Genomic DNA, 24201 nt, shown 5'->3' with positions numbered 1-24201 from the left:
TGTATACCCGTTTGGATAGCCGTTCTCATACCCGTAATGCATTCAGGCGTTTATCTATTGGTCACAACTCGCGAAGATCCAGGGTAGAATAGATCTGCAGCAACCCATGCTTGCCATAAAGGGCGACTATGCTTGTCGTAACAGGCGACTAACGGGATCGGGTGGTCAGGCTCGCTGACTTGGTTGATGCTTGTCATCGATCCCAATTGCGCGGATCGATGCTCATGATGTCAATCACTGGATTGTCTGGTCCAGACTCGATTTTATTTACAGACCGCCTTCATATAGCTGGAATATTGCTGAGTGCGGCTTTAAACAACAAACAAACAAATCTATTTGTCACACAGTATCTGTCTCGAAAGACCATGGCCCCCTTTCAGGAATCCATCTCAGCTCTGCAACTGCCGTAAGTCAACGTTACAGTACAGGTGTTGCGATAATCGTAGAACTAGGATCGCTATGTGAAACGGGCCCTGAATAACCGTGTTATCTTCAATCGAAAAACTATAATTATAATGTATATTATAATAACTGTCTAGTGCCGATTTCCTGTGTCCTTATGATGTAAGTAGTATCTAGAGTCCCAATAAGACAATCGATAGATTGGATTATAGAATAAAAATGACTGAGTTGGTTTAACGCCGCTTTGAACAGTTTTTCAGTTATATAGGGCGTGTCAGCGTAGGAGGAAAGCCAGAAGTGACGAAGACCTTAGACATTTACCCCTTTAGTGATACCCACGAGAATGGTACGGTGCTGATAAACCTAGAAACATGATCAGGGAGAACTGGGATTCGAGCCCACGACCACAGGTTTTCGGCATGCACAAGGGACGACCATGCCACCCCCACCCTCCTACATCCTAGTGAGTTAGCCGGGAAATAAAGTGGAATTTGAACCTTAACCATACTTGCAAGGAATGCCCGCACGCTCTAGACAATACCCCTTGTCATCTGAGAGTTTATATCCAGCTGTGTGTGGATACCACTTGTCCGTATTTACATGGCGCATTTTTCTAAGCAATACAATCCCTCACGCATGTGCACACGCATGTATACATAGAGTTATACAACTCGATATCAACTCCGTGGACATTTTACAGGTTGGAATAGGTTCCCAGCAAACTATGATGGTCGTACGAGACGACTACCGGTACATATGAATCGAGTGGTCAGGCTAAGTGTCTTGGTGAGTGAGTGAGTGTGGTTTTACACCGCTTTTAGCAATATTCCAGCAATATCACGCCGGGGGGACACCAGAAATCGGCTTCACACATTGTACCCATGTCGGGAATCGAACTCGGGTCTTCGGCGTGACGAGTTAACGCTTAAACCACCAGGCTACCCGACCACCCATCTTGGTCATGGACGACGGCGGGGATCGTTGCACATAAAATCATTAACTAGTTTATCTGGTCCAGGCTATTTATAGACGCTCGCCATATAATATTGCGGTAAACGACAAAAAAACATTACGATATATGTGAGAATGCACGCCACTCAGAACAGCCAGCAATGGTTTAGACACCTTCCACTGAGGCACATGTACATGTGCCGCACAAATATTGCATGCTGTTTGTTTGTTTGTTTAACGCCGCACTCAGCAATATTCCAGCTATATGACAATGGTCTTTTAATAATACGTCTGGACCAGAAAATCCAGTGACTGATATCATGAGCATCGATCGGCGCAATAGGGATACGACATGCATCATCCAAGTCAGCGCGTCTGACCATCCGATCCCGTTATACTTGTACGAGCCTGGACTAATGACGGTTTTATAGTGTCAGCCCACTGAGATACCCTGTCGTAGTTTAATGTGGGTACCTTACTCAGACACAGTATACTGAACTCCGAGCCGACCAGGCCTTGTGTCATCCACGTATTGCCGAGCGTAATGCAGGGTAACAACAAATACCATTTTAACGTCTCTTGGTGTGACGGGATAAAACTATCGACCTTCCCCTTCCACCAGACCACGGCGGCGATCTGTTGCATGATAAACATAGCCATGGAAAGTGGTACCTTTACGTCAAACGATTACCTTATATGGTGTTGGTATAACCCACCCGTTGCGCTCCACCAGGGAGTCAATTAGGAGATAAACCTACTGTGTTCTGAAATTTGAGGTTGACACTGACCAAGGCATCCTCATCCTTAATGAGTAAGTGTTTATGGTTTTACGCCGCCTTTTGCAATAGTCCAGCAATATCACGGCGGGGTCACCAAAGACTGTCTTCAGACATTGTAGCCATGTGGAGAATCGAACCCGGGCCTTCCGGCGTCACGACAGAATCCTTTAACCACTAGGCTACCTCACCGCCTCCTCAGGATGAGGATCAACCAGGATGTGCATTTAGAGATTACACTGCGTGAGTCTCATATATCACGGGTAGGTTTGTGAAAAGCATTGACTAGGCATTGAAAAGCCCATACAATTTCATTTATAATGTGATTGCATACTTGAGAACGCCTGAAGAACTTTTTTTATCCTTTAATGCCCTACCTTACCAGTGTTTACAATTTTCAAATAAACGACACAATAACACATATCTAATGACAACATACAACGAACCCCTGTTAATCCGGAAACTACGGGGGCGGTCGGGTAGCCTAGTGGTTAAAGCGTTGGCTCGTCACGCCGAAGACCCGGGTTCGATTCCCGACATGGGTACAATGTTTGAAGCCGATTTCTGGTGTCCCCCGCCGTGATATTGCTGGAATATTGCTAAAAGCGGCGTAAAACCAAAATCAATCAATCAATCACCGGAAACTACGACTTCAGGGAGATTATTGTTTAGAACGTTTGCATATGAGACATACCGTATGCCCATGATTCTATAATCTTATTCCTGGAGATTAAACTCGGAAGAGTGTCGCCCGGATTAACGAGATTTAACTAAATGTATACATTCGAAATTTGTATTCAACTTGACTCGCGAGATACAGACAGCTAGCCAGAGATAATGCATTTCCCAGGGAACATTATTGACAAGGACGTTATTAGCCACATCGCACTAGTTATTAGACAAGGTTTGTCGCTGTGCATCTCCCCCTGATGTGATTACATTTACTGGGTGTGAAGAGAAAATAGGTCATATTCAACCCGGAGAGGGAAAATATGCTAAAATACTGATACAAGTCCATTCAAAAACCTTATTAGATAAACAGAGCAGTGTTGTGAAATCTATTTACAATGCCGTCACTGAATCGATATGTTACACCCATTGTCCGGCACTCCAATAACGCGGAATATGTCAAACATGTATGGAAACACCTAACGTACAATCCTGTATGTTTCTGTTTATTGCTAAAGAGGTTATTGACAAAATGAAAAAAAAAGCAAGTAATGGCTATGTGTATGGATCTTCCAGTGACGGATTCGAAATCAAATTTCCATCGTCCTATCAAGTGTTGAGCTGTATGTATATAAACACAATGCAAAACAAATCCTGCATGTGCTATCGTCGTGTACCCCATGATGTCATGAGACCCTGGGACACGGAAGTGAGAGACACAACGTACAAGGAAAACATGGGGTACAGCTGAACATCCAGGGGGCGCCACGTAGCTGTGTAACTTTTCCTTTGTCATAGTCTCATCTTCACCACAGAACTGTTGTCGGAATATACGTAACAACAGTGTACATGTAAGTTAACCATTGAAGGTTATTCTGTATTATGTGCATAATGCGCGCACACACACACACGCACGCACACACACGCACACAGACTGAAGACGAACTGAGGTGGACATGTCCTTTTTACAACCATGGACATCGAGCCATATACTTTTTCTCCCGTCTGTTCCAGGTAGCACCATGGACGTCATCATCAAGAAGTATGACCTCAAGAAGGGCACCCAGGCCCTGCACGACAAGATGGAGGAGGAACTCAGGGACTGGACATCCGAGAATCTTGATAACAGAGATTCTGATGACTCGAGTTCAGACAAGCAGGATGAACCGACATCTAAGAACGTAAAGACGCCGGTACACAAGAAGATGGTCCTGAACGCACTGACCGTCCTGCAGGGGAAGGTGTGTGTGGAGAACTTCCCAACAGTGGACTCGCCCGCAGGATCCATGGCCAAGACTGCCTTCGACAACATCTCCCGTTGTATAGAGTGAGCATATTTCATCTGTATATCTGACGTGTTCTAACATTAAAGAGAGAACAAGGGAGGTAAAAAGGGTATCGTTGCAAATTGTTCATTCAAGTTCCTCTTTGTTTGACCGTAAACTCTGATATAATTGTGCATGTCAATTTAGCAGCTAATGATTACCTTAATTTCACAATGGCGACATCTCTGTTTGACGCCTTTATAACAAGTAGGACCAATGCAGCAAAGTCACTCCCAATACGAATATACGGGGTATCTTCAACTTTAACATCGCTTCGCCATTGATGATTGCCTTTTCGCTTGCCTTACAATAGTCACTTAATCACTGAGGGGAATGCGGAAAGCGAGGACTTTCACGAACCTCTCCTGGATTTCCTTCTGGGTCTCATCAGCTCTGGGCCTTGCACTACACACCTTGATCTGATACCGAGAGTCTTCCAGGACTCAAATGTCAACTTCAGGGAATATTTTCACGTGAGTTGAAAAATAATGTAGCAGCTATCACTGGGACTGTTCTCAAATAGTGTTGTTAAGGACAGACTGGAGTTATTTATCAAATGTGGTGTAATAGATAACGGATTCTTATGTTTGTCAGACACTGGAAGGCATACGGCTGCAGAAAGTCCTGGCTGTGTGTAGACGGGAGTATAAAACGTTGGAGGAAAACACAGAAGACTATTCCAGACTGGTCACGAGTAACATGTGGTACATCATAGATAACGGTGTAACGTAAGTCCTAGAACGAATATCTTTATTTGTACAACTAGAGGACCTGGAACGAATGTCTTTGTGTGTACAACTAGAGGACCTAGAACGAATATCTTTATGTGTACAACTAAAGGACCTGGAACGAATGTCTTTGTGTGTACAACCAGAGGACCTAGAATGAAGGTCTTTGTGTGTACAACCAGAGGACCTAGAAAGAAGGTCTTTGTGTGTACAACTAGAGGACCTAGAATGAAGGTTTTGTTTGTACAACCAGAGGACCTAGAACGAAGGTCTTTGTGTGTACAACTAGAGGACCTAGAACGAAGGTCTTTGTGTGTACAACTAGAGGACCTAGAACGAATGTCTTTGTGTGTACAACTAGAGGACCTAGAACGAAGGTTTTTGTGTGTACAACCAGAGGACCTAGAATGAGGGTCTTTGTGTGTACAACCAGAGGACCTAGAACGAAGGTCTTAGTGTGTACAACCAGAGGACCTAGAATGAAGGTCTTTATGTGTACAACTAGAGGACCTAGAACGAAGGTCTTTGTTTGTACAACCAGAGGACCAATAATGTTTTCCTGTATTGTCTGCAGATTATTTTTTTCAAAACAGTGTAACGTTGAACTTTCAGTGACGAGCAGTGTGTGGCCAACAGGGCGGAGTTTCTGGACCTGTACATGTACTTCCAATATGGCTTCCAAGACCGGGTAGAGGAACGTGACATGATGAGCACAATGGCTGACTGGATATACAGACATCTTGACAGGAATCCATTGCAGGTGGGTAGATGACAGGATGTTGGATATTGACTGACTGGATATACAGACATCTTGACAGCAATCCATTGCAGGTGGGTAGATGACAGGATGTTGGATATTGACTGACTGGATATACAGACATCTTGACAGCAATCCATTGCGGGTGGGTAGATGACAGGATGTTGGATATTGACTGACTGGATATACAGACATCTTGACAGCAATCCATTGCAGGTAGGTAGATGACAGGATGTTGGATATTGACTGACTTGATATACAGACATCTTGACAGCAATCCATTGCAGGTGGGTAGATGACAGGATGTGTAATTTTGATTGACTGGATATACAGACATCTTGACAGCAATCGATTGCAGGTGGGTAGATGACAGGATGCTGGATATTGACTGACTGGATATACAGACATCTTGACAGCAATCCATTGCAGGTGGGTAGATGACAGGGTGTTGGATATTGACTGACTGGATATACAGATATCTTGACAGGAATCCATTGCAGGTGGGTAGATGACAGGATGTTGGATATTGACTGACTGGATATACAGACATCTTGACAGGAATCGGTTGCAGGTGGGTATATGACAGGATGTTGGATATTGACTGACTGGATATACAGACATCTTGACAGGAATCAATTGCAGGTGGGTAGATGACAGGATATGGGATATTGACTGACTGGATATACAGACATCTTGACAGGAATCGGTTGCAGGTGGGTAGATGACAGGATGCTGGATATTGACTGACTGGATATACAGACATCTTGACAGCAATCCATTGCAGGTGGGTAGATGACAGGATGTTGGATATTGACTGACTGGATATATCGACATCCTGACGGCAATCGGTTGCATTTGAATAGATGACAGGATGTGTGATTTTGACTGACTGGATATACAGACATCTTGACAGGAATCGGTTGCAGGTGGGTAGATGACAGGATGTGTGATTTTGATTGACTGGATATACAGACATCTTGACAGCAATCCATTGCAGGTGGGTAGATGACAGGATGTTGGATATTGACTGACTGGATATACAGACATCTTGACAGCAATCCATTGCAGGTGGGTAGATGACAGGATGTGGGATATTGACTGACTGGATATACAGACATCTTGACAAGAATCAATTGCAGGTGGGTAGATGACAGGATGTTGGATATTGACTGACTGGATATACAGATATTTTGACAGCAATCCATTGCAGGTGGGTAGATGACAGGATGTTGGATATTGACTGACTGGATATACAGACATCTTGACAGCAATCCATTGCAGGTAGGTAGATGACAGGATGTTGGATATTGACTGACTGGATACACAGACATCTTGACAGCAATCCATTGCAGGTGGGTATATGACAGGATGTGTAATTTTGATTGACTGGATATACAGACATCTTGACAGCAATCCATTGCAGGTGGGTAGATGACAGGATGTTGGATATTGACTGACTGGATATATCGACATCCTGACGGCAATCGGTTGCATTTGAATAGATGACAGGATGTGTGATTTTGACTGACTGGATATACAGACATCTTGACAGGAATCCATTGCAGGTGGGTATATGACAGGATGTGTAATTTTGATTGACTGGATATACAGACATCTTGACAGCAATCCATTGCAGGTGGGTAGATGACAGGATGCTGGATATTGACTGACTGGATATACAGACATCTTGACAGCAATCCATTGCAGGTGGGTAGATGACAGGGTGTTGGATATTGACTGACTGGATATACAGACATCTTGACAGCAATCCATTGCAGGTGGGTAGATGACAGGATGTTGGATATTGACTGACTGGATATACAGACATCTTGACAGGAATCGGTTGCGGATGGGTAGATGACAGGATGTGTAATTTTGATTGACTGGATATATCGACATCTTGACAGCAATCGGTTGCGGGTGGATAGATGACAGGATGTGTGATTTTGTTTGAATGGATATATCGACATCTTGACAGGAATCGGTTGCAGGTGGGTATATGACAGGATGTGTGATTTTGATTGACTGGATATACAGACATCTTGACAGCAATCCATTGCAGGTGGGTATATGACAGGATGTTGGATATTGACTTACTGGATATACAGATATCTTGACAGCAATCCATTGCAGGTGGGTAGATGACAGGATGTTGGATATTGACTGACTGGATATACAGATATCTTGACAGCAATCCATTGCAGGTAGGTAGATGACAGGATGTTGGATATTGACTGACTGGATACATCGACATCTTGACAGGAATTGGTTGCGGGTGAATAGATGACAGGATGTGTGGTTTTGACTGGCAGGATATATCAACATCTTCAGGTAAATGCCTATTTTAAAACAGGCTGCATCAATATCAAGGACTAGATCGAAGATGTGAAACCTTCCTTACCCATTCTGTTCCAGGGAATCACAGACAGGACAGTGTACGTTACTTTTCTAAATCGTCTTAGAGAGTTGTTGTTGACGGAGGGCTTTCCACAGAGCAGGGATGACGCCAGTCGGATTGAGGAGGGATTCAAGATATTGTTCGGTGGCATACGGTAAGACTTATTTCACACTCAATAACCTATGTAAAATCTTCATCAGTATCATTTTTATCAACTGATGGTTCTTACCCTGCCTGGCGCTCGGCATTATGGGGATAATACAAGGACTGCCTGGCGCGAAATTTGTATTATGTGTCTGACTTAGGTTTCCAAGTTTTACTGCCGTATGACATCTAAGTGTGCTGGCAATATACAACCGGCATTCGTTCGGATTAGTTCAATAACGCGCTACACGACGCTATGTAAGTGCAATAATCTTGAATACAACCTCATTTTAACCTCACCCTTGCTTTGAGATTTAATATAAGAAGGAAAAATGCATATGTAGGTTAAAACAGATTGTCTACTCTCTACATGTTGTTAAAACTTTATAAGTTTCTACAGTGTTTTGTTTTCCTTAATGCCCCAATGGCAACACAAAAAATGGCATTAACAGGTGTACACACTTGGCATAATTTCTTATCATCGCATGATGATCATTCCTTCGCAGAGTCAATTCTGTTTGCACAAATAATATGAATATGGTGTAAAATATACATAAATGTGAAAAGAAACATATTGTGTCGAGCTATTGGTTATTATTATCTACGCAAAACTACTTTTTGCACATTCATTTTGATTCAGTTGGTACATCTCAGGACCGCCTCCGTGGTCGAGTGGTAGAGCATCCGCACGGAGAGCGCAGTGTCCGGAGATCTATCCCCGACCGCGTCATACCAAAAGACGTTAAAGGTGGTACTTGTTGTTACCCTGCCTGCTGATCGGCATTAAGGGGGTTGGTCGGCTCGGAGGCATTTTCTATGTCTGAGTGGAGTATTCATGTTAAACTGCGGCATGGTATCTCAGTTGGCTAGCATTATAAAATCGTCATTAGTCCTGACCAGTACAAGCAGACACACACATGTATGTGCATGCACGTCGTTATATAAGTGCATTAACCCCATTTCACCTCACCTTGGTTATATCTCAGTTATTGGTCTCAAACTCAGAGAGTGGGCGACATACAAAGTATTCTTTCAGTCATAGAAAATCGGGCAAATCTTTTCTCTTGATTTGTTTATAGTAATGCTAAAATCTTCAACGAGGTTTGCGATGAGCTCATGGACTGTGCTGTTGCGATATTTGACAAGAAGGCAGGCAAGCTGGTACCCTTGGTGGGTGAAGCCTTCGGGGAATTGTTCGGGGACGTAAAGAAGAAGCAACTGGCGGTGAGGACACGTGGGTTGTTAACCCTTATACTACAAGTATTTAACATTGAGTTTATTTAACACCACTTCAACAGTATTGTAGTTATATCGCTACTTGTGGTTTAATGTGGGAAGAAATGGTTGGCATTTACCATTATTGAGAAAACCAGCATACTGTAGTACTGACAGACCAATGATCTAATAGGTCTTTTTTGTTTTTTGGTTCAACGCAATTAATGCTTTTGAAATATTCTAGCTAAATGACGTCAGTCTGGGTAAGACAATCCAGTTATTGACATTATGAGCATCGATGAACGCAATTGAGATACGATGACATCAAGTCAGGGATCCTAACCACCCGATCCATTTGTCACCGCTTACGATGAACATTTGTTGATGGGGAGTTACATTCTAACCCAGAATCCCAACAGTGTTCATCTTCCCGAGGCAAGAGAGTTAACTGACTAAAAAAGTCCAGTTTCCACCCTTGCCGAACTAGGCTGGTATTATGGAGTTACATTTTGGCTGGACTAACGAGTCTATGCATAGTCCAATCAAAATCGCGCACCGAAATTGAAATCCGGTTCGTAAACTGTCGTGCAGATTTCGGTCGATTGCAGGATTTGCAAAGCATGTGCACCACCAACTCGTTGTCAGCAGATATTTTCAAAATCTTCTCATGTTTTTAATCAAGGTGCTCACGTGATTTGGTGCATTTCGCGATGTAAGACCCGTTTTATCACAATATAGATATTGATTATCGATCAGATCGTCCTGACCGGGCGCAACCGTTTTGTGTGAAGCAAACGCAAGTGATACGAGAGGTGGAATCTGATGGGTCCTTAGGAGAGGCCTACAAGGGATCAGATCGCCTTGACTTTGCGCCGCCATTTGTCTAAAGCACATGTAAGTGATGATTGGTCAGTAGGAGGGACATAGAAGGGATATAACTCGTAATAGCCACTGGCGGCGCTACGATCGAGCCCAGTAATTCCAGCCTAGTTCGGCAAGGGTGGAAAATGGACTTTTTAAGTCAGTTAACTCTCTTGCCTCGGGAAGATGAACGGTGTTAAAGGTGTGCATCTTTGTAATTCAGGGAGTCGGAATGACATACAGCACTGTCCGTATCGCTCTGGTTGAAATAATGGAGGGTTGTTGGGTACATACACGTCGTAAGCTATATAATAGATAATGTGTTCCTACTGGACATCTTGCAGGGGAACGGGAAGATGTTTGAGAGCACATGTCAGAAGTTTGTCCACATTGTCGAAACAGTGAAGGACCACAGTCTGCTTGGGAACTCGTTTGTGGCTGGTGTTGTGTCCAACATTCTCGTCAATACAGCGGACAGGTGGGGTTCTACTCTCACTGGGGCACCTTGCGACGTCAGGCAACAAACGCGTTTTACTTTTCATGAAAATTGTTTGAGTGGCGAGTCAGTAGAGCATTACCTGCTTATCCTGTTAGCGAACACCCGGTGTCATCACTAATTGACAGTGATTTCTTCATATATTTTTCATCACTCTTTTGCCTTTTACGCCTAATGGGATTTGTTAGGCAAATAATCTCGAGATATTCTCCGGTATTGACGTTTTGAAATTGTGTAAAAAGATTCCATATACATTGATGCCCGATTTTTACTGTTCCTAATGAAATCCCATAATACACATTGAACAAATTGCCGAAAATAGATACGCCGTATAAATCAAACTAGGAAAATACCTCCTCTGTGTGTTCGATTTCATATTAAATTTCACGTCAAATCCACGAGTAAGCTCGACACAGCGTGTTTCCATCTTAAATAATTTCATGGACGTTCCTGTAATCACCCTGATGCGAGACCCCGGACTGACCAGTTTCGGATTTACCGTATCTCACTGCACCATATACGTACTGTAACCGTATCTCACTGCACCATATACGTACTGTAACTGTATCTCACTGCACTATTATATACATACTGTAACCGTATCTCACTGCACTATTATATACATACTGTAACTGTATCTTACTGTCCTATCATATACGTACAGTAACCGTATCTCACTGCACTATTATATACATACAGTAACCGTATCTCACTGCACTATTATATACATACTGTAACTGTCACTTACTATGTTTTAAAGTTCCAGCCTCATCCATTGCATGCCTTGACATGTTGCTGTGTGCCAACACGAGACGTCTGTTTACGATTCTTGGCAACAATTCTATATCCAGGTCGCCAGGTCACGGAGTATTGTTGCTGAACCTCATAAGTGTCCTCGTGCGGGTCCCCCTGAAACAGACAGTGAGGGCCGCTGATGTTGTTGTCCGCAAGAATGGGAAAACTATTCCATGGAAGGTAGAATGTTCAGAACAGTTGGTTGACATGACCACATCACTGTGACAGTGTCCTATCGGTACCATGTCGCGTTTTACAATATCAAGGCGGTTCTTAGGGTCACATTCAAACTAAGCCAGAGAAGTAAGTTAGGATAGGATATATGGATGAACAACTTCTATATTCCAATTAGGAGCGACGTTTACCAACATCGTTATCAATCAAGTGATGTACATAGTATCGGTGACAAACATATATAAAGGTATGAGGCTGTGTTTGTACAGTTGAGTAAATGCAATGTCCTCCTATCTGTAATAAAGAAGTTGTTCACCCATATATCTTATCCTTACTTAGTATTCAAACTTCTAAATGCCTCTCAAAGACGTAAATCTAGAGAATTCATCCTCTCGGTGCCATTTCTCCAATAAAAATACAGAGTAATGTAAGGATTAGATTGGGGTTTTGTGTGGAGATGGGTGTGTTGATTCTAGTTGAGATATTTGTGCAGATTGGAGTTGATGTGGTTTGTGCTGATTTGGATTGGGGTGCTTTGTGCTGATTTGGGTTGTGGTGTTTTGTGCTGATTTGGGTTGGGATGTTTTGTGCTAAATTGGATTGTGCTGTTTGGGGCTGATTTGGGTTGGGGTGTTTTGTGTTGATTTGGGTTGTGGTGTTTTGGTCTGATTTGGGTTGGGGTGTTTTGTGTTGATTTGGGTTGTGGTGTTTTGTGCTAATTTGGATTGGGATGTTTTGTGCTGATTTGGGTTGGGGTGTTTTGTGCTGATTTGGGTTGGAGTGTTGTGTGCTGATTTGGGTTGGGATGTTTTGTGTTGATTTGGGTTGTGGTGTTTTGTGCTGAATTGGGTTGTGGTGTTTTGTGCTGAATTGGGTTATGGTGATGTGTGCTGATTTGGGTTGTGCTGTTTTGGGCTGATTTGGGTTGGAGTGTTGTGTGCTGATTTGGTTGGTGTGTTTGTGTTGATTTTGGTTTGGGTGTTTTGAGCTGATTTTGGTTGCGGTGTTTTGTGCTGATTTGGGTTATGGTGTTGTGTGCTGATTTGGGTTGTGCTGTTTTGGGCTGATTTGGGTTGTGGTGTTGTGTGTTGATTTGGGTTGTGGTGTTTTGAGCTGATTTTGGTTGCGGTGTTTTGTGCTGATTTGGGTTGTGATGTTTTGTGCTAATTTGGGTTGTGGTGTTTTGGGCTGATTTGGGTTGTGGTGTTGTGTGTTGATTTGGGTTGTGGTGTTTTGAGCTGATTTGGGTTGTGGTGTTGTGTGTTGATTTGGGTTGTGGTGTTTTGTGCTAATTTGGGTTGGGGTGTTTTGTGCTGATTTGGATTGGGATGTTTTGTGCTGATTTGGGTTGGGATGTTCTGTGCTGAATTGGGTTGTGGTGTTTTGTGCTGAATTGGGTTGGGGTGTTTTGTGCTAATTTGGATTGGGATGTTTTGTGCTGATTTGGGTTGGAATGTTGTGTGCTGATTTGGTTGGTGTGTTTGTGTTGATTTTGGTTGTGGTGTTTTGAGCTGATTTTGGTTGCGGTGTTTTGTGCTGATTTGGGTTGTGGTGTTGTGTGCTGATTTGGTTGGTGTGTTTGTGTTGATTTTGGTTGGGGTGTTTTGAGCTGATTTTGGTTGTGCTGTTTTGGGCTGATTTGGGTTGTGCTGTTTTGGGCTGATTTGGGTTGGGATGTTTTGTGTTGATTTGGATTGGGATGTTTTGTGCTGATTTTGGGTCGAAGTTTTCTTGTGCTGACAGGTGCTGAGATGTTGTGAGGTTTGTGCCGATTTGGGATTGAGGTTGTGGTGACTGGGGTGGAGGGTGTATTGACTTTGAGAGGACACACTGACTTGGTAACACTTCTGTGATTTAGGAACACAGCGATACAGCCATGGAGATCTATGACGTCGTGATGCTGAACATGGCCAGTACGGAATGCAAGGCAGTGGTAAAACAGTACGCAGATTTTGCTGTAACGTTCCTGAACCAAATCAAGTAGGTTTAATCATTGCACACTTCTTCACCATCGATATTCATTTGAATATATTATTTAACCATATGCAACAGTCCTGTTTAATGCAAAACACTGACATTTACAGGAAGTTCCGTTTTCACGGAGTAAACGGAAAGATAGTGTGCTTTGTGCTTGATGTCCTAAAGTCGAAGAAACGTAAACAGCGCGGACTAGCTCGAGAAATGACACAAAGTATAGAGTTTGATCCAAAGGTGAGGAACATCACTGTTTAATGGTTGAGTGAGTGAGTGAGTGAGTGAGTTTGGTTTAAGGCCGCTTTGAACAATATTCCAGTATATCTTGGCGTGTGAGGTTAATGTGGAAGGAGAGCTCGATGTGTTGCAGGTCTCAGACGGTTAACACTTTGTTGAAACCCACGAGCCTGGTGCTGGCAAAGCTAGAACCATAATCGTGGCGAACCGGGATTCGAACCCACGATCATAGGTTGCCTACGTGTCCAAGGGACGCAACTCTGCATAGCGAATTGCAGCGTTCTAGACAACTTGGCCACCCGTGACCCCCTTTAATGATTCGGCATTTAACCTTTTTGTCTCCCTCTTTTGTTTGGGTGGCGAGTTTCGTAGTTAGACCATTAGTTCAGCTGAGTATAGACGTGTCAGCTGTATTTGAGAGGAAAGCCTTAATTAATTATTGTAGTGGCGCTTACTATTTCAAAATGAACAAACTGGTACGGGAAATCTAGCTCACAGGCTAATGGAAATAAAAACAGACCAACGGAATTAAGTCTTGGGCGTAACTCTGTATAGTGTTTCGGGGATTTTGACCCTGCAATAATCGACTCGTAGCGAAATTAACATTGTGTGTTACTCGTAGAATAAACACATTTCGCCATGGAGGGTTGTCAGAGTTAACGCCCTTGTTTGGAAAAGCGAAGAAGAGGAAAGTGTGGAAGAAAAATAACCCGTCGTGAAATGAGAAGACAAAGCTTTGGGGCTGGGAACGGGCTGGTTTGGAAAGGGATACTTTACTTCACGTAAATCACTCCATTATCCTTAACTGACATGAGTGTTAATGTTGATAAACTTGAAGAACCATAACTGTGGTCTTATATTTTTCCAGTTCGAGACTTGCAACCATTTGTCCCTGTAATGATCTCATTGACGGCATTTAGAGTATATATGCAATTGATTGTAATTTGCTACCTCCGCCTTTTCATTTCAGAAGGATAAGAGCTTGATCGTGGACGTGTTTCGGGAAATCGACTCGTTACTTGTGGATGAAAATCATCACTGGCTGAGTGATACCTCTGACCTTGTAGAGGATCTGGCAGAGCGTGCAGTTGAAAGTATTAAGTGTGTATAGAAGCATTACTGGCACAACACTCGAACTGCACATTACATCATTGTTTGTTTGTTTGTTTAACGCCGAACACAGCAATATTCCATCTATATGACGGCGGTCTGTAACTACTCGTGTCTGAACCAGACAATCCAGCCATTTATATCATGACCATCGATCTACACAACTGGGATACGATGACATGCATTGAGCAAGTCAGCGAGCCTGACCACCCGATCCCGTTAGTGGTTTCTTACGACAAGCATAGTCGCTTTTTACGGCAAGCATGGGTTGATGAAGACCTATTGTACCCCGGATCTTCACGGGTCCTACACAGCATTGAATAAATAGAGGTTATGGTCCGTTCATCTGATAAGTATTATACATATTCGCTAAAATCAAAAGATTTATCACAAAACGGCCGGCAAGTTATCAGGCAAAGTGTGGGCAACTGCAGCTTGATAATGCCTTCATTTTGTGAAACAAATGTGTTTTCGGACTGTTCAACTGCCTTCGTCGGGTAATTATGACCGCGGGCTTCTGCAAATGATAATGCCATCAGAAATAGCGCTACCCTGACCTTGGTTCGCCTATGTCCGTGAGTGAACACTCGCATAGAGACAAAACACTGGTTGGCAGCCCGACTAACGACTCACGTCGTCTGGGTACAATGACACACAATTATACTTTGTGCCAACACGATCCCCCAATTAGTAGGTTTTACGAGGCTCTGGTGACCTCTTCTGCCCTGGACTACCAATATGGTCAAATACTTGTGGTGATTTTCATCATCATCCAAAAACTGGCTGCCACAGGAACGATATCGCTGCAGCAAATTGCATCACAATGCTTTGCAGACAATTGTGACGTCATCAGTTGGCTTTGAAGCTGGAATACTGCACAGTTTACACCCAAGACAGTGTTTATTAATGTTTTACGAACTGAAAAGTTGAAAGAATGACTTTGGATGATAAATACAATCTCACCCTCGTGTCCTTTGAATAGATATATCAACACTCGTCCATAAAAGTCCAAAACTTTGGAGTTTTAAACTTTTATTGACACGTGTTATAATTGATATCACAAAATATTCTTGCGAAATTCTCTGTCTGTACATTTTTCACAAACATTGTCAACGTTCAATTTCAATTTCAAGTTGAAGCCAGTTGCCCTTTATACGCTGGAAGAATGTCTTCACTATAAGAAGCTGTCTTTTTTGTTAATTCAGGAATACCTCTTGATTAGCTCTTGTGGGGGTATTGGTGGCTCAGTTGTCAATTCGCCATGCAGAGCTCCGTCCCTTGGACACTCAAGAAAACCTATGATCGTGGATTCGTATCCAGGTTCGCAACGATTATGTTCCTAGGTTTGTCAGCTCCATGCTCATGGGTTTCAATGTTTAGGACCCGCATCAAGCTGACACGACGTGAAATAACTAGAATACTGTACATGGCGGCGTTAAACCCAACTCACTCACTCACTCACTCACTTAGTTTTGTAACAGGAATGATGTTAGGCCCTTGTTACAGGCACGGCAGCTCCCTAGAAGAGGCAGACTATAAGATCGTCATTTCTATCATCCAGAAGGCCTTAAGCAATGAACATGCAACACCTGGGACTGACGATGTACCAACTAGTATATACTTTACGCTGTATTGTAAACTAACACCACCTGTTCTCAAGATGGTGAGTAGCTACAGAATCTCAAATTACACTCACTAACCAGATTGAAGACTCAACTAGATTCGGATCACAATGTTGCAACACAATCTACTATGCTATAAATTATGTCATGACATATTTAAACATATTTTTCTATTCAATAATGAAACAAAAACAATTCTTTTTTACTAGTTGACATATCTTTCTCAACTAAATTTGACCCGTATATATGTTTTTTGTTTATGGGTGAGACTGAAAAAATGCTGTTTGATTTAACGCATTTTTGTCAAACAATGTATGTTTTTATAAAATTGTTTTTATTTCAAACCCGAAGACATGTACGTAGTTTTAATTTTTTTAACATACTGACCAAGAAAATTGTGTTAAATAATGTCGAAATCTACGTATAAATATGGACAAAACAATTTACCATTCCTTTGCTAGAGGGATTATTTTTATCTGGAAATATCTGAGTGTAGAAAGATTGGCGCTTCCTGATCAACAGCCAACTCTAATGATTTGTAACGTAGTATCTGGTGTCCAGTGTGAGTCAAACGTGGTGACTTGTTTCAGCTTGACGACATTCACCATTCAGACTGGGCACTACCAATCCTTGGTGGAACTATCGACCTCTTGACCAGTGACTCGGAACTTGTCCGAATGCTTGCAGGAGCACAGCTGATGACCGTGTGTGGACAGTCTGCGACTCTACTGGTGCCAATGATGGATCAACTTGTCAGTGCATTCTTCAACATGGAGTCATTTCAGTTGAGTTGTACGTTGTTTTCTCTTCCTCATAAACATGGGACGTAACTGTGTTAGACTTTATGATGATAATTTACCATGTTAATTGCTTATTTAGCTTAATGAAGAGATATTATTAAATATCTTGATGTAAAGTTTCTTGTCACGATTGCTATATTTAAACTAAAAGCGACACAACCGTTTCCATAATCATAAGTCCGACTATATCATGAGCATTTGTTTACGAATCACTATCAGGTAGAAATGATAGCAGTCGTACCCTGCTCCACCAGTGGGACGCGTCACAAACACATGCAAAGTCAAGTCAAGTTTCTTACTTGAAACAAGACAGGAACATAAGGCAAAAGTCAAAAATGAGAATTGCATCAGACTATTTAAGTTCAATGCTGCTTTGAACATGATTATGTTCTATCACGTGTGTCAGCTTAATATGTGTAGACCTTTACCACGATGGGGAACCCGTGTGGCAAACCAAGGATCATTGTGGGGACTAATTTGGAAGTCGAACAGGCGATATGCAGATGCAGACACAACTAAGAGAAGCAGCTCAGAGAAGCAAATTAAGACGCTTTTGATCACTTGGTACTGTTGTTATTCACGTTAACTTAACCTATTAATTATTCATGATTAATATTTTATATTTATACTTTCTATAACTTGTATATAATCATTATTCTTGGGTAGTGGGTAGGTCACTACACTTTGTGTAATGTCTTCAGATGTCATCATGACGGTATACCCGCACAACCCAGGACCTGTTAACGACCATTTCCAGCAATTCATGGAGTACCACGATACAGCAGATCCAACGAGCAAACTCTATCTCCTGATGCTGTTCAAGGACGTGGCCAAGCTGCACCCCGAGGTAGGCACAGTGAAATGCCTTAAAACGTAATCGATTACTTCTTTGGCATGTGTAGTTCATCAAACATCGTGTGTATTATGGGCTATGACCTTTTAATTGAATAAACTGTTTGTCTGTCTGTCTGTCTGCCTGTCTGTCTGCCTGCCTGCCTGTCTGTCTGTCTGCCTGCCTGTCTGCCTGTCTGTCTGCCTGCCTGCCTGCCTGCCTGTCTGTCTGTCTGTCTTTCTGCATGGTGAAATACATAGAAGTTCATGAATGACCGAGATGCACGTGCACGTTCCGGGTCATCGTGGGTATTCAGGACAAAGTGTTTGTACATGTGATCATCATGCATGATTCTGAAACATCCATGTCAATTATATTTTAATGTGATTATTTATGGTGCACAGTATTTTCTCCCTCTTGTAATTACGAGGTTAAGACATTCTATTATATATAAAAAATGTCTATCCGAAAATGACCACGCTTGCAAGTATTTGTCCTGTGGTCGCTGTTTAAAAGAAAAAAAACGAAGATTGATTCAGGTAGCACATATTGTTCACTCCAAACATTTCCAAAACCTCTATGAGACAACAGTTGTTATGGGTTACCCAGTCATTTCTTCCATTTGAGTCATATGACATCATCTTGTAACATTTTCATTCATATCTGGATGAAGGCATTGTAAGGAGTTGCAACCAGTACTGACTAACCTTAGGGTGTGGTTATATACATATTAGATATCTACCACATTTCCCATAGACATTGTACAAGATCTGTTAATTGTAACTTATATCACCAAACATCCGTTTGCTAATTCGTTTATGAAAAATATAGAGGATAAAAATGGACTAATGGATATACATGGTAATTCGACTTAATAGAAACTGGCATTTCCTCGTCGCCGATATCGTTACTTATGATCTGAACACGAAAAATAGAATTCACTACATGTTTTGTTTGTTTGTTTGTTGTTTAACGTCGCACTCAGCAATATTCTAGCTATATGACGGCGGTCTGTAAATAATCGAGTCTGGACCAGACAATCCAGTGAATGACAACATGAGCATCGATCCACGCAATTGGGATGCGATGACATGCATCAATCAAGTCAGCGAGCCTGACCACCCGATCCCGTTTGTCGCCTCTTACAACAAGCATATTCAATTTTTACTTGCTGAAGACCTATTCTACCCCAGATCTATCTTCACGGGTCTCATTGCATTTGTTCAGACGTTTTACATACAACCTGTTCAAACGTTCCCCCTTTAACATACAACATCAACGCCAGAGAATAATCACAGTCTCGATCTTCCTAAGGCAGATTCCATTGGGTGTAAAAGGCAAATGAGCGATGATATTTAGATGAATGGATCAATGAAAATCAGTGATGACACCATGTGTTAACTAAAAGGGTAAGCATGCCCTGCCCTACTTGTAGCACCAGTCATGATTACCATGACTATGTTATGTTGTTGTTGATATACACTTGAAGGTCTACTGTTGTTGAAGTTGTTTACAGAAGATAACCTCGCAGTTCTCCTCGCTGACGCCAAGGCTGATGTGAACATGGCAACAACTATAATCCCGCTGATGGAGGAAGTGGCCAAGAAACATCCCGCCAAGCTGGGCGACCTCCTGCCCCAGCTGATGGAGGATGGCTATGTGGAGTACGCTAAACCATTGCTGATGAACGTTCTCAAGCAGATCGGAGTTCGGTCCACGGTGTGTACAAACCATTACTTTATTATACATAATACGACATGTGCCATACACAGATGGCTAACACTTTATCAGGAAATATAAGATAGCTACGCCGTAAATCGCAAATATCAATAACGAACGAATAGTATAACTTCTTTGAGTGGCATTTGTAATAAAGAAGTTGCTCATCCATAAAAAAATTGTCTTAGGAACGAATAGTAGTTTAACAATGTTCGATTATGACGTCATTTCTGGAGCTTCGAACTTGCGCTCGCAAATTGATGACGCTGTAAATTGGACGAATATATTTCTGAGATCGAAGTGTCCAGCGAATTGTTCCCCTCAGATGTAATGATGCAGATAAACGCAATGGCCAAAAGATCGCATTCAAAAGTGGAAGAGATATCAAAATCGGTATTGGGAGATAAGGTACAAATAATGTTATATGTATTCCTTGTAAACCTTTGACGACTGTTTTCCAGAAATATGCTGAGCCTATCATGGACTACTATGCCAGGGTCCTTGATGGTCCAGAGGAACAGATGCTTTTTTTGTGTGTCATGGACGGTATGCGGAACGTGGGTGGCGCGCACGTCTCCCTGTTAGTCAAACACACGGCCTTGATGAGGAGGGTGCAGGACAGAACCCAGATCCAGGATGTCAAGATGGGAATAACAGGACTCATAGATATCGCAGAGGGCAGGAGGTACGTTATTGCCATTTCAGTGAAGTATAACCTGTGAAGTGTACGAACAATAAGGTGCATGAGGGCAATACTTATTCATGTGGCCAAACTATGAAAGAGTGCATTTAAGACATTCATGGGGGAAAAAAACTATACTTAGGAAAATATACAATATTTTTTATTTTTCTACTCTCGTATTTTCCAGTTTAACAACGTTATCTGGCGATATCAAAGACACCCAAGGTGAAGTGCAAGACCTTGATGTCAAGGTCATCAATGCTCAGAAGGAGGTGAAGGTCGTGTCACAGGAAGTGGACAAACAAAAGGAGCAGCTAGAGACGGTAAAGACAGACATGGAATGTCAGGGCAAGAAGGTAGACGACCTTGAAGTAACTGTAGGCGAGACTGTGGCCAAGGTCGAGGAGGTCGATGGAAAGGTCAGATCACATTCCTAATATTTGATTCCAATCGATGTTTTCAAGAAGTTTTCGAATTTAAACACAATAGATAAGAATTATTTTAAGATGTAGCAAAACACTCTCGTTTACTAATATGAAGCAGGTTGGCAGCTCCTTCCGTGGACATACCTATGATACTCTCTTCTGATATTGTCATAGGATCTAATAGAACCCTGGACATTGGTAGTGTTAGGGTTTTGCATGATCATGATCACTGAATTCTGGGGGCAATACATACTAGTACACCATACTCCCTCCAGTGCCTGTGTTGTCTATCTTGGTTAGTCGTGTGAACGCTTTTCACGCCGTACACTATTCATTGCTTACAATGTTTGCTCATAGCATTGCAATAATTCAGAATGATTCAAGGTATTTTTTGATATTTCCAGGGCGTGGTTGAGGCTAGGAATTTCATGGTACACTTGATTAAACTTTAGATAAATCAATTCTTCTCAATCATTTGTAAAACATTTAATTTAGATATTCCGAAAGCCAAAGACATGATTTCTTATTGTATGGGGTTTTGTTATTCATTTAATATATACATGCTAATGTTCGTTGTCTATTGTTTAGACCCTGAGTCATGCTCCCTTCTGGTCGAGAGATGTCTCCAAGCTTCTCAACCCCAAGGGGGACCACGACTGGAGGTTGCTGTCAACTCGCCTGGGTTACAACAACGACGACATCCGAGGCTGGGCCCAGCAACATGATCCCTGTATGGCCCTGTTGAATGAGTGGTACGCCACACGTAAAACCAGCGAGGCTTCCTATGCTGTGTTGACGGCTCTACAAGAGATGAACCGGATGGATGCTGCCTCCATTGTTGAGAATGCTATGAAGATGGCAGGTTCGCTTTTTAAATAATCATTGCATATAAAACGCATTTCTCGATATATATGGAATTCTTGTTCAGTTCGTAGGACATAACAATGCGAAAGAAATTTCATGTCCTGCATTAAATGATTTATAACATTCCTGGATTTTGAAATAGAATAACAGAATTTACGGCAAACAGTTATCTATGATATCCGAGGCCCGAAGGATGAACCCAGATCAATAGAAAATAATTAATTTTATTCCATTTAAAACTATAATAATTATATTGCTATTGTATTTACTGCAGTTATGTCAATGTGCCATTTCTCATCAAACTTTGAAGATCCGTCTTTTAACATACACTGTAGTCGAGGATCAACATTCATTTATTCAGCTGCCAGCTTCTTTATTTTTTAATGTATATGCATACTGTTACTTCACAGAAACTGTAGTCGAGGATGAGCCGTTCGAGTATGCCTCCCCTCCAGCCGTCTTCATCAGCTACCAGTGGGGAATCCAGAACGAGGTTAAGCTGTTGAAGCGCCATCTGGAGATGGCGGGCTACGAATGCTGGATGGACATTGGTCAGATGGGAGGAGGAGACAAGCTGTTTGAGAAGATTGACCAGGGAATCAGGGGATCCAAAGTTATCATCAGCTGTGTGACGCCGAAATATGCAAAGTCGCCCAACTGTAACAGGGAGGTGAGACACATCAAATGTAGCGTGTTAAATAACGGATCAATTAGACTTAACTCAACCATTTTGATCCACAGTGGTATTTAAGTAAGATGTTTGCAATGCAAGTACACAAGTAATCACACGTTTTTTATTTTCCTCAGGTAAATTTGTCAGTGAGTATGGGTCGCCCCATCATCCCCCTCCTGATGGAGAAACAGACATGGCCACCAGCTGGTTCCATGGGCCCCATCTTCAGCGAGTACCTGTTCATCCGCTTCTTCACTCGGCCAGGAGAGGAGACCGAGGATGACAGATACTGGTCGGCGGCCAAGTTCCAGGAGCTTCTCATGCAGCTCAACTACAACGGCATCGTGCCAGATGAAGCCAAGGTCATGAAAGGTGTGTTACTTTAGCGGATCAAAACACCCAGTCTCTGATATTTTCGGAATATACGGATTGGACAACATATCAACATCTTTTTTCAGAATATAAAATGTGGTGGATCCCTGTTGTTGAAGATATCAAGATAGACAAGAAAAAGGCAGGCATCAAAGGGGAGAAATCTCAAACTACAGAGGCAACAGAGGTGATATACCTGGCTTTCAATTTCTAAATATTTAGAAAATAAATCGTTTTCCTGTGTAGACTTAGTCAAATGAGGAATTGGCAAGTACATATTGTTTCATACAATGTGTCCGGTGTCTGTTTACATTCCTATGTTCAAATTGCTTGGTCATTTCATCATAGGTGGCTGTCGTGTCCCCTGACGTGTTCATCTCCTACCAGTGGGGCAAACAGAAGCAGATCATTCTCCTCTACCGACGTCTCACCAGCCTCGGCTTCTCCTGTTGGATGGACATTCACCAGATGGGAGGAGGGGACTCCCTCTATGACAAGATCGACCGGGGAGTGCGAGGCTGCAAGATCATACTCAGCTGTATAACCACCAAGTATGCCCTGTCTGCCAACTGCCGGAGGGAGGTCAGTCTGGCTGATGCCCTGAAGAAGCCAATAGTTCCTCTGTTACTGGAGAAGATAACATGGCCTCCTTCCGGTCCCATGAGCATGGTGTTCACTCAGCTTCTCTACATCAACTTTTCCAAGGATGAAAGTGTACAAGAGAAATGGACAGGCAAGGAGTTCGATGAAATGGTTGGCAAGATATATGACTATGTTCCGGCCATGATTTCAACTGATCAATGTGATGACTCATCTGGCACGAAATGCGAATTTACAGATACCGTTTCAGATCTGAAGAAAAAGGCCTTGAATGATGGAGATGGCCATGCTTCTAATGCCAAGGGTCATGGAAACGATGAAGAAAAGAATAAGCCCGAGACTGTTGACGAAATGTTGAACAAAACAGTCTCAACGATGGATTCCCTGGTGGATCATAATGACTTTATTGCAAGTCCTGAAAGCGATTCCAGCAAGGCACATACGGAGGTGAATACCACTTCCCCAACATTATCACTGGAATCTAGATCGAGATCATTTCCCCAGAGGCTTCGTGGGATCCAAAGACCTAAATTTCTAAAATCGTGTACAATACTGTAATGTTTTATATACTTCAGTGAGGTTTTGGAGGTTTTCATTGCA

General features: G+C 42.4%; 1 protein-coding gene across 1 annotated transcript; it reads left to right on the top strand.

Moving 5' to 3' along the window:
* Positions 1 to 3562: 3562 nt before the first annotated feature.
* LOC139465341 (uncharacterized) lies at positions 3563 to 24172 on the top strand. The gene is made up of 23 exons (XM_071247048.1): positions 3563 to 3649; positions 3813 to 4125; positions 4437 to 4596; positions 4718 to 4851; positions 5464 to 5611; positions 8024 to 8160; positions 9230 to 9374; positions 10571 to 10704; positions 11574 to 11697; positions 13550 to 13671; positions 13776 to 13902; positions 14873 to 15003; positions 16519 to 16675; positions 17225 to 17426; positions 18136 to 18281; positions 19773 to 19985; positions 20447 to 20670; positions 20855 to 21086; positions 21681 to 21954; positions 22367 to 22626; positions 22764 to 23001; positions 23088 to 23188; positions 23350 to 24172. The coding sequence occupies exons 2-23, from the start codon at positions 3821 to 3823 to the stop codon at positions 24157 to 24159; spliced, it is 4524 nt and encodes a 1507-aa protein (XP_071103149.1). The 5' UTR covers positions 3563 to 3649; positions 3813 to 3820; the 3' UTR covers positions 24160 to 24172.
* Positions 24173 to 24201: the final 29 nt, after the last annotated feature.

Source organism: Haliotis cracherodii, unplaced genomic scaffold (assembly GCF_022045235.1).
Source record: "Haliotis cracherodii isolate W230 unplaced genomic scaffold, xgHalCrac1.p SCAF_1, whole genome shotgun sequence".
Taxonomy (NCBI): Eukaryota; Metazoa; Mollusca; class Gastropoda; order Lepetellida; family Haliotidae; genus Haliotis; species Haliotis cracherodii.
The sequence above is the reverse complement of the archived record's forward strand: the minus strand, read 5'-3'. Positions and strand labels throughout refer to the sequence as shown.

Bases quoted from the DNA above. Each gene is read 5' to 3' on its own strand.
- LOC139465341 (XM_071247048.1), top strand. From the start codon at position 3,821: ATGGACGTCATCATCAAGAAGTATGACCTCAAGAAGGGCACCCAGGCC. The intron at 17,427-18,135 runs GTACGTTGTTTT...TAATGTCTTCAG, and splicing joins GGAGTCATTTCAGTTGAGTT to ATGTCATCATGACGGTATAC. The intron at 22,627-22,763 runs GTGAGACACATC...TATTTTCCTCAG, and splicing joins CGCCCAACTGTAACAGGGAG to GTAAATTTGTCAGTGAGTAT.